Below are 14192 nucleotides of genomic sequence, written 5' to 3' on the forward strand. Positions count from 1 at the left end.
ATACATACATTTCAATTTAGACTGATACTAAAGTCTATACATTACACTATCTCTCGTAGTGTTGCTATCCTCCTTTTCGAAGTCTAATTATACAATGACCCTTTCGGTACTTTTGAATATTTACATTCTATCAAAACGCAATGTGAGTTACGTACAATCGTTCAGTATTGGTTTTTAAGTGTAAGGCATAAGTACACAAGACCACAGTACATACCCATTACATCCCCCGCTAAGGTATGGATCACATTGTTGCTCAAACTTCGTTTGTCTTTCTACGATACTGTGCTATAGTGACCGCCTGGCGAGCTACAACTGTAGGTGGAGTCTAACTTCATCCTTTGCACTTCCCGTCCCTGCACCTAAACATAAGTATAGTTGCAACCGATAGCCCTCTGCTCTACACCCAAACAATTGGTTTCCCAAGTCTGCAGAAAGATGTGGTCATCGCGACCGACGCTCTGATAGAAAAGCCCTTAGTGAGTATGCCGCCGTTTTTTCGGATGAAAAAAGGATACAGTCTCAACGTGATACATCCGCACTCCCCTGATGAAACACGGCAAAGCCACTCACCGAGAAGGACGCGCTAAATGCACTTAGCCTCCCCTTGCTCGAGTGCTTCGACAGGAAAATATGCTACGACATCCTGCGTAAACCTCACGGCGATGTCAAGGTCGTCGATAACGAGCTGACTAGATGATTGAAAAAGCTCAGCTTTCTCAAAAGCATGTTGCGAGCGTCAAGCCGACTTTTGCTTAAATCATCACTCCGTGGTTACGGCTCCAAGCCTCCTCAAGTTGCTCACTACGCCGAAGCAGATACTTACGCGCCTGTACGCGCGGATTATCTGCTCACACCCCGAACAAAACAAGCGCTCAAAAAATGTTCCTCGAGCGCTTTTTTAATGCACAGGTCATCAACACTTCGGGCTGCCACCTTCACTTAGAGTAGTAGCAATTGGGAAGACTCGAACCCTCATTCAGAATGTACCCTGGCTTACGAAAGCTGACCACAGTGTTTAGTAACCCATACACTGGGTGGGATTATGCAGCGGGGCTGCCGTAGCTCTTTGCTTAGAGGAAGCTAAGCTAAGGTCACCGACTTTACGTTTTTTCCAAGAACCAGTAAGGGTGTAGCAAATCGCACTCCACTACCTCCAAGTAATTAAAACCTTAACCAAAGCAAACAAACACTTCTGTTCAAAATTAAAACTGTATTTAATTGTTTGGTTGCGGCGGAGCCGCCAATATCTAAAACCCTAGCTTTTTCGAATGAATATTGTAATACCTAATTAATATAGTAATATGCATTACAACTGGCAATCCTGCCATGTGGTGGCTTCTTTGTTACGGCTTAGCGACACCACTGTGTGATCACACGAACTCGTGAAATACACACCTATGTACGGTTGCACCATCTAGTGCGATCCACCCTTTCATACAAGGTACGAGTAACATCGTTACGCTCTCAACTTGTGAATATTCACAATTCACATTTAATGGTCGCTATATACGAGGCTCGCGTGTTTGAGACACCTCAACGTTCTTTTAGAACAACTATAAACATTTTCCGCTTTATGAGCCCTATGTCTACGACACGCAAAACACCCAGCCTAGCTGGTAGCGAGGGCAACCGCGGGCGAAGCCCTTCATCTTCTGCACTGGGTGCACCTCCGGACAGTACGTCCGCGGCTTTACGGAAAGCACATCTTAAACCTTCGACAACTGAACGCGACACAACGCACCCGCCTCAGGCGACGGATTTCTCATCAAGGAGCTGGAGGAACTCGACTACGAGCCGGATACTCCATTCCCGGCATGAGAAGACGAGGAGGATGAAGTGTGCCAACTGATCCTACCTCAAACCTTGCGGGAACCGTGTCCGTTCCCCAAACTCTTGGCTACCGGGGGAAGTAATATTTTTGCCAATCGACTCGACGAGGAGCAGCAATTGAAGGCTGCTCACAGGGCGACTCTCCTGCGCTCGTATCCGCGTTCGGTTTCCGCTACAGAGCGACAGACACGGTCACTTGATCGTAAGGCGTCTACGTAGTCGGGCCCCCGGCGCACAACACAAGCTGAGCTAGATCAGCGGAAAGCTCTGCGAGCTCGATTTTTGATAGCAGAAGAGATCCCAATGGATCGGTACCGCGCTCGACTTCCAGCAAAAAAGTAGGCGCTCCTGTACCCGCAATGCGAACCGTCCCTGTGTTGCTCACCCCTGGCGAAGTCGCTGCAGATGACAATTCGGCGATGGTTGTAGCGGAACCGAAAACGTTCCTCTTTGTCTACCTTGCAGCTAAAGCACAAAGAAGTTGACGTGCGCGTTGAACGCCGTCTATGATTTGAGCTTGCCAAACTAAAGGCGCAACGCCCACTTCTTGCGTATTATCGCCCTGTGACAGATGGAACAATCCATAACGCTCCCGCGCGCTCTGTGGTTTCTCGCACGAGTAAGTCTACGACCACAGCAGCTTCAGGACCATTACTAGAGCTCAGCTCATGGCCACCCGGTTTTTCGGGCTACAGCCGAGAAGTGCGGTGCGCACGAGGACGCGAAGCGTCACGATCCTTCTATATCATAAGCGACTATGACGCCTGAGCAATCTTGCCGAAAGAGAGCCTCAAACTCTCACGAGCTCTCGGAGGTTGGGTATTCCCGCCGCTTCACAAGATATTGGGTTAGACCTTGTCGACGACGTTGACCCACAAGGCGTTCCACTTGGCAAAGGGCGCCACCATTCTCATCGAGAAGAGTCGGCGACGGGCAATGACGACTTGGTCGATCGCCATCCAGTGTCTAGCAATGTTCTTCGAGCGTTGAAGGACAAGGTCCGTCGTCATCGGCACTCTGCCGAGCATCTCACCGAAGTCGTCTACCGCCATGCGGAATACCCCAAGGGTCTGGAGCACTTTGTGTACCGAGTATCTTACGGTGAGTATTATCATGCTCTGTCGGAGTAGCTCCAAGCCCACGAGCAGGTAAATACGTCACTTCATGTGGCGGTGGAGTGCCTTGCGCCGTTGGAAGCTGTTGCACTCCATACTCAGAACGAGTTGCTGGTTCAGCTTCTGAGTCGCCGCGCACCTTCAGGGCTGCTCCGGCGCCAGCGCTTCCGCGTTCAATTTCGCCGGATCCTGGTACGGCGTAAGCAAGCCCACAGAGAATTTCGGGTGGGTGCGCATCCTTCTCGGAAGATTCAGCGTATACGCTAGACCACGACCTTAAATGGTTTAATAAACCGTGGACGGAGCTTCGTCATAAAGACAGCAGAAACTGCATGTGTATGAAGAATTTACCGTTTCATAAAACCAGTTCTCCGACCTCAAAGTTTTCAACATTTGTAGTTCCTCTTCAGTCCGCATAGTTCTTCTACATGTCTTGGCTTTCAGCCATCGCATCGGGAACGTGTCGTAAGAAACCCAGTCTGGTAGACAGGAAGTCTCCGACTTTAACCTTGAGAGGGCTGACATCAGCTAGCCGTACGGCTATTCCTCCCCCACCAAGCCCTGAGCCATGGGATGGCGGCGTCAGCGGAACGCGAGGAATGATCAAGTCTTTTCACGTAGAACGGCGTGTAGCCAGTAGATGGATGCACTATATTGTTCAGAGCAACCGCTACGAGTGGCAACATAGCGTTCCATCGCTTCGGCGTCTTAGCGCAGACGCAGCGAAGAACGTTTTCAGCGACGTGACTGACGCGCTCAGTCTGACCATCGATCTACGGATGGTCCGCTGTTGACATAGTCAATTTGGTGCTCAGCACCCTGAAAACTGTAAGCCAAAACTATCCACTGAAGCGCGGGTCTCTGTCAGAGACAATTGACGCCGAAGGTCCATGCTGTCGAAAGACACGATCGACAAATAGCGTTGCTGTACTCGAGCAAGCTCATAGTCCGGTCTGCATGACAACGCATCGGCCAAAACGTTCTACTTTACTGTTTTTTACGTCACCTCGAAGTTATTATGCAAAGAATGAGTATTACCTGGTCATCCTATGCGAGAGGTGAGGCGACTGAGTTGCAGTGCGTAATGACGCATGATCTGAGTAGATCACAAATGGCTTTGAGCCAAGCAGGTGCACCATGAACTTGACAAGAGCATACTTCATCACAAAATCTTTCTTGTCGTGGACTGGTTAGTTCCTCTTCGCAGCCTTAAATTGGGAAGATTCGAACGCGATCACCCGATCTCGCCCCACAGCGTCTGCTTCAGCAGCGCACAGCCGATGGCAACGTCCGAAGCGTCACAGACGAACCTGAAAAGTCGATCAGGGTCTGACAGCGCCAGTATTGGTGCATGAAGGTAGCTGTCTTTGACCCAGTCAAAAGCATTCTGATGCTCGGTGCTCCGACACCATTCCTTATTCTTTTACATAAAATTAGACAATGGCCTGGTCATTTCCGCATAAGTTGCGCTATACTTGTGCCAGTTGTTGGCGAAGTCAAGCCGCTGGCGCAAGTCCATTTGGTTCACTGGAACCTGCCGGTCCACGATGGCCTTGGCCTCAGCGGAATCCGCTCGGAGGCCACGCTACCCAGTGGAGCATCCTGAAAATGGGATTGACTCCTCGACAAAGATGTCTTCCGGCATCAGCATAAAGCTTATTCGTGCGTGTGCACTCTCAAATGGATGATGTGATTTTATATATCTGTCCCCCCGTGCCGCGCACGACTGTGGGCGAAGATGTCGTAGAAGTATGTTTGTGCATAGGCTCGATGGGGCCTATACAATTGCGTCACAAGACGATTAAATATTGCTGGTACATTGACAGCCCTTGGAGCATAACCAGCCACTCCCAGAGTATCCCGCTCGGATTTCATCGCTGTCAGCGGAACATCACTCGCTCTCACGAGCAATTTGTAGTAACTATCGACCAAGTCGAGCGCGCTGTACTTTGTACAGCCAACCATTTTGTTCTGGAGATTATCCTTTCTAGAAATCGGCGTCTGTGCCGGAATGGTGGCAGCGTTTAGCTTATTATGAGCGATAACGATACGCCACTTGCCGTACGGCTTCCGGGTACAAAACGTGGGTGTCAAATGGGGAGACTTGCTCTCACACACCATTCCTGCGTCGTGCTTCGAACGGAAAAAGGCGTCAATGACGTCAAACTGCTCCTTGGACAGGGGCCATTGGCGTGTTACGCAGTCTTTGATTTCGGAACCGGGTCGATCTCATGATGCACACCTCGGTTCGGAGGTAGGACCGGCGGCGGGTCTGTGGAGACGACGACTTGCGATTTCTTTATCAAAGAATATTACGGACCCTAGGGATCCTGAAGGATCGATAATTCACTTCGTGCGTTTAGCACCTTCTTAGTATTCTCCAGGACAGCTTCATCCAGAGCCACGACGAGTTACTCTCCTGGTTCGGTCTTATCATGACCACCTCAACCAAGTCGCCTGCCTTTAAGGCACCGTCAAACTCTTCAAAGGACACCTTGTTCATCTCAAGCAGAGCACCCACCAAAGGATTAGCCTTAAATATGACGTCACCGTCTTCTACTCTTGTCAAACGGTTGACAAGGGGTATATAGCTGTGCCCCATCCGCTACGGTAGACACAATCTGGGTCAGCATCGTCGCCCTGCGTCCTGCATATATCATACGGCTTCGCTGTCTCCTTTCTATAGAGGTTTTACGTCTCATCGAGACCAGTGGGATCACGCACTCGGCGTTGTCTAGTGTCCCCACTCTCTGCTCCATCGGAGCCTTGATGTTATTAACATCGTCTAGTGGATAACGTGCGCCTCCACGCGCATCCGAAGGACCTTGCCAAGATGCCTCGAACCTCGTCAGACCATACCACTCTTGGCATGCAGCAACTGCTTCGAAACGTGAGCAGTGCTCAGTGGCTCAGGTGACACTCCATATTCAGTTCGCGAGCCACATACGGGAACCCTATCCAAAACACCTTTGGTGTTCAACAAATCAGATAGTCCGATTTACTGATTTGAGTTTGTCAAGGCGCATCGCTGTCTTCCTGAGTATTGTCACCCAGCGACACATGGGATCATCCGTCACGCTCCCGTGAGCTCTGTGGTTTCTCACACGGATGAGTCTTCAACCACAGCTGCTCAGGGCCTTATTTTGAGCTCAGCTCATGACCCTACAGCTTCCCGGGCTACTGCCAAGAAGTGCGATGCGCAAGATGACGCGTGGCGTCATGATCCTTCTGATCATCAGTGTCCACGACGTCTGGACAATATTGCCGAAATGGCACCTCAAACTCCCACGAGTTCTCGAAGTTTGGGTATCCCCGCCACTTTACAAGATACGGGCTAAAGCTTGTCGACGATATCGACCCACAATGCGTATCGCGTGGGAGTGGACGCCACCATTCTCATCGAGAAGAGTCGGCGGCAGACGATGCTGACTTCGTCGATCTCTGTCCGGTGACTCGCGATGCTCTTTGAGCGTTAAAGGACAAAGTTTGTCGTAATCGGCATTCTGCCGAGCATCTCTTCGAGGTCGTCTACCGCTGTGCGGAAGATATTAAGATCCCAGAGTGCTTTGTGCACCGGCTGCCTCGCGTTGAGTATTATCATGCTCGTCGGAGCGGCTCCTAGCCGTTGAACAGGCAGAAACGCCACTTCGTGTGACAATGGAGCGCCTTGCGCCGTTGAAAACGGAAATTGTTGCACTTCGTGCTCAGACCATTTGCTGGTTCAGCCTCTGGGTGGGTGAGAGCTTATGCCACCAAGGCGCCAACGCTTCCGCGTTCACTCGCGCCGGATCCCGGTACGCTTTAAGATAGCCCGCATAAAACACCGGCAGGGTGCCATCCTTCTCGGAAGGTTCAGCGTATACGCTAGGCCTTGCCTGATCACGACCTTAAAAGTCCTATAACCCGTGGACAGAGCTTCGTCATAAAGACAGCTGAAACTGCATGTGTAGGAAGTCTTTAGAATTCACTAAAACTAGGACTCCGACCTCAATGTTTTCAACATTTTTCCTTCTTTTTCCGTCTGCAAATTTCGTTTGCGTGTCTTGGCTTCCAGCCATCGCATCGCGAACGACTCAGCCTGGCAGACACGAAGTCTCCGACTTCTTTAAGCACGGTGAGGGGCTGTCATCAGCTAGTCGTTCGGCTATTCCTTCTCACCAAGCCCTGAGTCAAGGGATGGCGGCGTCAGGGGGACGCGAGTATTAATATGCCCGTTCACGTAGAACGACATGTAGCTGCTTAATGAATGCACCACATTGTTCAGAGCGAACTCTACGAGTGGCAACATAGCGCTCTAGCGCTTCGGCGTCTCAGCGCAGACGCTACGAAGAGCGTTTCAATGACGCGATTTACGCGCTTAGTCTTACCATCGGTCTGCGGATGGTCCGTTGTTGACATAGTCAACTTGGTGTTCAGCACCCGGAAGAGTCTAGATTAAAACTTTTAGTGCAGCGCGGGTCTCTGTCAGAGATAATTGACCCCGGGAGTCCATGCTGTCAAAAGACACGACAGATAAATAGTGACTCTCACACCGTCGTTGGTGTCCGGCAATGCCGCAAGATAAGCCGTCTTGCTCAAAGCGTCCACAAAGACCACCTTAACCGTGTTGCCTACCTAGATCTTCGTTAGGCCGAACACAAAGTCCATGCGCATGGACTGCCAACATCCAAAGGGTACCGGTAAAACTGTCCAGTAACGCCGCCGTATTCGGGGAGGGTTTTAATCTTTTAAAGTCTGAAAAACGAGGAGTCTAAACTGCCGTATGCAGCTCGCCGTGATCCCTATAGATTGCAAAGTGCTCCTGTCCAAACAAGTCCACCCTGAGCCTGACCAAAAATTCTTTATCACTTGATGCTCTACGTCGTAAACTGGATAAATGTGTTCCACGGGCCGGGGTTGTCGAGACTCATACGAAAGTACTCGCCCTCGATCTTCATCATCGTGTTGCATCACCGCATAACCGAAAACATAGTTGCTAGCATTGCAGACCACATAGAAATGCTAGTCGTGATTTACAATCGCAATGACAGGAGCATCTCGCAAGCTCTTCTTTGCTCTGGCAATGCCACCTGTTGATCATCTGATCATTCCTACTCAGCGTCTTTAATTAAAAGCGTCATCTGGATTTGCACCAACACTGCGTAACTGTAGATGTAATCAAACAAATAGTTGACCAAGTCCAGCCATTCTAACAGCTATTCCACATCGTCTGGTATAGACCAATGATTGGGAGCATTCTTTCTCTGAATCTACTTGGACACAAAACTCGCCCATTATAAAACAAAAAACGGGGGTCTTAGATCCAAAGTAAAAGCACTTTCTGGCGAGAACTTCATTCTCTCGCATAATTTAGATGACCTGACGAAAGTGGTCAAACTGAGCATCGACATCCGGCTATTTACCCGTTTTCTTATTAAAAATTATTATATATCGTCAAAGAAACTCGGTGCAAATTCTCTCAATGTACAAAGAAGACTCGTGACTATCCTGTTTAAAGTCGTGGGAGCGTTTTTCAAACCTTTTGACATCCATAACCTTTTCCACAGCATACCACTGAACGTTGGTGGTGTATCATTTACGCGCATTTGTGTATGATAGAAATCGTCCATCAGATTGATCGCAATTAAATAGTACTGCTGACAATTCCATCAAGGATGTTTATTTTGCCTGGGGCTGGAGTCCGCGCTGGTCAGCGAGTTGATTGGAAGCATAACTATCCACCATTTACCATTTGCCTCTGTGACACAAATGGTAGGTTTACAGTGCGATGACTTGCTCTTACGCAGATGTCCTGGTTTCTGTCGCTGCACAAAGAACTCGCCAATTGCAATGATCTGCTTTATTAGCAACGGACATAGTCATGTGATGCAATACTTCGTACCAAAGTATGTCAATATTATGACTAATGCCTCTGTCAGATTGCAATTCGTCCTTCACCTTGCCTAAAAATATTTTTCTATTTTATAATATTGACAAGTTTGTACATGGCAGTAATTTAAACAGTATCTCAAGACTGCAACTCAAACCTCTCAAATCTTAGCTTAACATCCAACCATTCCACATCAGAACTTGATGCAATGTTGATGACCTTTTAAAAGAGCTTTTCGAATAACACATGCGCCTGAAAGAAGCTGCCCTTCGTCAGGCTGCGTTTCTGTGTGTTCTAGATTATTGTTGGCGCGGAAATGATTCGTCGACTTAATTGGGAAATTTTTAGTCTTCACAAGACGGGTAACATCAACGACACCATCTTCGTTGCAGACCAAAACATTTACTGATTCACTGTTTCCGCTATACTTTTGGACACTTCTTTCATTGATTTAATTCATATCCTGACCAGAGGCACGCAAAATAACGACGACAAACCTTCTTGTGGCCTGCCTTTTCGTCTCTTGAATGGGCATTTGCCTCTGCCCCCACTATTCTTCTTACTGCTATCGTTCATGTCATTCATGTTGATGGCAGGAAATACTAGTTTTATGGCGCCTGGCTGCCTCACTTCCAGTTATTACTGTTCAGTAGTCTTTTTGTGCTTATCATGTGAGTATGAGGGGCCATCGCACACCACAATATCCCTTAAAGCATCTGTGACTTCTTGAATAGATGCATACAACTACACCGTTCGTTCGTCATCATGCAGCACACATCAGCGCTGTACGACTCTTTAACGACGATCACATATTTTATCCGGTCAATGCTAAAATGATAACGCTTCGACCATGACATACATCAAATGATATCAAATTTGTCATCGATGTCGAAAAGGAAAAACACGTCTTCGTCTCGACAATCCCCAAATTTTTTTGCCAAGCGAATGGCTTGCTCACGGATCTTTATTGTAGATCCATTTTATAAAGAATGATCATTTCTCTTTTCACATTTAGCAGGCTAATACTATGCCTATCCATAATTTGCTGTCGATCAATGCTGTTCAATCTTCAGTGTCAATCAAAGCTCTTGCGGTATATCAAACTATCTACGAAGGCGTCTTAGACAATCAAAGCTCAAATTGACCTGACATCGGCATCAAGCACATAAAGGGTAGAAATCTGCGTACCCGCAACATCCAAAGTACTCATCTTGGGCCAAGTGTAAGCTTTGCCCCTACTAGCCGTTCCCGTTATTTTACTCTTGCAAGCGTTCGAACCGATGACGTCCGCCGTCATCCGAGTGAGCACGCTGTGTTTGTTGCTGACCCGGCAAGGACACTCTGCAGTTCCAGCAATATAGTCCGGATTCTGACTACAAAAACATTCTATAAGGTTTAGAGAACGCTATCTAGGCGTGGAAATGTCCGATTTGTCCGTTGCTTTGAACTTTAACAAGTAGTAGTCGGCGGACACATTACTCTTGGCACAAAGCTAGCCCTTGGCCGACTTGATCCTGTGCTTTTCTTGCATCGCACAGTTGATGGATTCGTCCTGCGTCTCGAGGCACACATGGAAGAGTTGATACAAGATCGGCCCGTCGTAAAACCCCGCCATAATTGTTACAACTTGCGCTGAAATGTCAATTAGCTCATCAACAATGCTCGATACCAAATAACAAGCACAATTGTGCACACAAGTGTAGGTCGTAGTGATCATTGCATAGCTTCAAGAACTCGACGCGGGCTCAAAACTCACCATGTGGCTGTTCAAATGCCTTCTTTAGCTCAATCTTGAAGCGTCTCACAGGTAAGATAGCAGTTTTAATCGGCTCAACGCGTAAAATATACCCAAATTTTGCACGACTCGCAAGATTGGACATTTCTAACAAAACTTGCCGCAAAAACCTCACAGTCGTCTTGCAGTCCCAGCTTGACAAACCATCGTGAAAGAGGTTACATATCTCCGCAACGGTACAAAGACAGGTTCAACATCAGAGGCATCGTTATGTGAGAAGAAACAGGCATCGCGATCCGCTTTCTAGACTCAATCATCTCATGGTGCATGAAGCTGAAGACAGCATTCTCTTGATCATCCGGAGAAGACGACTGCAGTAAGCTGACTACTGATGACTTCTCACATTCGCTATATTACCATCCACTCACGCGACGACAAATTAACAAAAGATTCATTTTATTCGTCAGCACTTCCGTTTGCGGTACTGATGGACCAAGTCATACTTCCTACTCCGTCCATGTTGCTCGAAATATGACAAAAATATGTCTCTGACTGAAATGCGGGTCATATAGTTTTGCGCCGTCAAACCGAATTGAGAGCCGTTGGAAAGACTACTACAGGCGCTGTTCACAATCGTCCCACATGACAGACACGTAGGTGCGACGAGTAAGCGATTCTCCACGTGCAAGAAAAGACGGTGATGTCTCAGAGAGAAGAAAAACGACGTGAGGTCTGAAAGCAAATTTGAAATGAGTAACGGTTTCTGGAGCTACATGCAATACACCGCAAGATTTTTTAGAGGGTTAATATGAGATCATATAAATCTGGCCTACACAATTAAGGATGTACTGTGATCAAACCTCAGCTTAAACTTGTGCAAGATCTTGAAGAGCTTGACTTCAACTTATGTAAAAGGTCTGAGCAGAAATACCGTCTACTTCGAAAGACAGAGATACGTTGGCCTCTTCACCAGTACTAATCTACACGTCGGAACCAGCATTCTGTATCATTCAGAATACTCATCACTTCATAGAGATGTCACATATGCATGTAAGGACACTATTCTGTAATTTTTTAATTATTTTTATGATGCAAGTAGAAGGTAGATGTAGTATCATGTAATGACTAATTGGAGCCCTTCCCGCAGCACCATGCAGTTTCCCAAGTTTTGTGATGACAAGTACATGTCAACACACAACAGGGCATACAGCTAGGAGTTGACGTCTATTTAAGCATTGCTTTGATGGATCCGTGATCGTCAGGACAAGAGCACTGCGGGGTAGATAAGAAAAATCAAGGGCCCTTTTCGGGCTCCCAGCTTCTATGTCGAGACGTAAAGATTATTTAAAGGTTGCGCAGATATACGCGCCAACCAAGACATGCAGCGCCGGGCTGAGAGGTGAAAAGGGGGCCTTTGCTGTTTTCATCCTGTTACTCTGGTGGATATATAAATTTGATGTTATGTAGAGCTTGATGCAAAAACAATCCCTGTGAGCAGCAGATTTTTGTACGAAAGAAAAATGAACGAGCGCAGAAAACTGAGAAATTTTCGTGCGTAGACATCATATTGAAACATCGCGCTGGTACCTTAAATTTTTTTGGTCAACGCACAAAACATATAATTATGAAAGTCAAAACCAGTTAGAAGGGGTAGTGGAACGAACCGGGACAGCGAGTAACACACATTGCGACCGATCATACACTTTTTGCCTTCGTTGCGGGCGGCGCTTGGATAGTATCAATTTGACATGTAAACTGATGGTTTTATACATGTAACGGGCCTCAAACACTGCGTATGCGGACTCTGATTTTGGTTTTATAGGTTTTTTAATGAATTTACGGGGCAACCGTTTTGAATATAATAGGCGGCGAGTTGTTATTACTGATATTTCAGGTTATCGAAGAGTGCAAGACAACTTTGGGTCAGAGCTTCCTTCCGCAACTACCAACGATAATGCTAGCAGAGCGTTTGATTATGTGAAACATTCGTAGAAAGATCACGCCTGAAAAAGACCGACAACTGGAAGGCAAACACTGATAATACAGTGCATATTGTACTAATGCAAACCGAACAATTAAGATAGTAAAAGTGAAGAACACCCACAAAGATGCCCCACGAAAGAGTTAAAAGCAGAGCGCGAAGTTATTCAAGAGGACAGCCGCAAAACTAAGAAATTATACCCTATTAAAAATATGTAGGGAAATTCTTGCCGCTACCAATAGTCTACATCAATTCGCGAAACTCGTGAAAAAACGCTGCGTCGGCGCTTCTTTTTATCTCTGCACAACATGATGGAATATCCATAGTACAGTAAAACCTGTCTAAATTAAATATGTTGGGACTGGGAAAAGTGTTTCATTTAAAGAGGGTTCTGAGTTAAACAGGCTTAACTTAGACAGGTTCTACTGTATGGTGCCCAACATGAGTCCATATCATTTGTTCAATTTAGAGAGGGTTTGTAATTAAACAGGTTTGTTTTACCAAAGACCCAATAAGCTTTGCGCTGAAAAGCTTTTGATAAACCTACTGGTCAAAAGTAAGAGCTGATTAATTAGATTATCCACATATGTTTGTAAAAGTGATTGGTTGGAGCATGAAACAAACATCACTCCAAAACATATTACGCCGTAGACCTTAGACAGCGCTCGATGATCATACGATTGCTCACATGCAAGGCCCAAATATGTTTGAGGCGCTGAAAAGTGCTTCGTCGCGTTTGGAGTCGAGGCATGCTGTGTTAATTCCACGGGCGCTAGAATAAATCCAAATGGCTCTATGTGTGTAGAGGGCAACGACTTGTCAATTCGTTAAACTCCTCAAGAACTGAGTCGTACACAGTAAAAGAGATTTCTAAAGATGCATTTGAGGAATGATTAGCGTTAATTCGTACATGACGATATCATGCTAGAGCGTTTGAATTTGCGCGGTGGGGCCGCATGATACTTGACGCTCTGAATCAATAAATTGCCGCAGTAGCTTCGTATTGTACGACATACAATTTTCATATTGGCACTGGCAAAGCAAATCATGTAAGTTTCATTTTCACATGAACCAACAGCATCGATCGAACCTTGTGATAAACGAAGTGAAAATTGGTCGTAGATTTACGCTCGCAGTCGCTACAGTAGATCAGCGACTTGTAATCTTGATATTCCATCGGCATTCGTTCCCGCTCGAGCAGCTCATCAATGCTAGCAAAGTAAAGTTCCATATCTCCCAGTGACTTCGAACATAGCGGGCAAATGTAATTAGTCTGCAATCCAACATCAATTGTTAGCTTTATAAATCAATTCACTTATTAGTTCATACCAGAGTGTACTCTTCATAGCAAGAAACATGCATACAATGGCCACAAGGAAGAAACATGACGGGTGTCGTCGAGGTGAACATGTATGCGTGACAGATAGGGCAGTCCGATTCAAGAGACCGTTCCACGCACTTGTGCTTTTTCAACGTGATGCTCATGCAGGCATTGCAGCGGTCACAGTGAAAATAGTCGATGTCCAACCCTTTGCCGATGCGGCATATTTTGCACTTGTCGCAATGATAGATGTCTTTGTTGCGGTCATCATCAATAAAACGGCATACCTCGCAATAGTATCGTCCAAACTCACAGTTGCAATCCGCGTTCACACATGTTTT

The 14192-nt window shown here is 46.8% G+C and overlaps 1 protein-coding gene across 1 annotated transcript; it reads right to left on the minus strand.

Moving 5' to 3' along the window:
• Positions 1-13454: 13454 nt before the first annotated feature.
• On the minus strand, positions 13455-14015 carry PHALS_08122 (zinc finger; the record flags this gene model as incomplete). The annotated part of the gene is made up of 3 exons (XM_024721707.1): positions 13455-13562; positions 13621-13803; positions 13860-14015. 3 exons carry the CDS (start codon positions 14013-14015, stop codon positions 13455-13457), a joined length of 447 nt encoding a protein of 148 aa, XP_024586779.1.
• Positions 14016-14192: the final 177 nt, after the last annotated feature.

The sequence above is a fragment of the Plasmopara halstedii genome (genome assembly GCF_900000015.1).
Source record: "Plasmopara halstedii genome assembly, contig: Scaffold_3156, whole genome shotgun sequence".
NCBI classification, from domain to species: Eukaryota; Oomycota; class Peronosporomycetes; order Peronosporales; family Peronosporaceae; genus Plasmopara; species Plasmopara halstedii.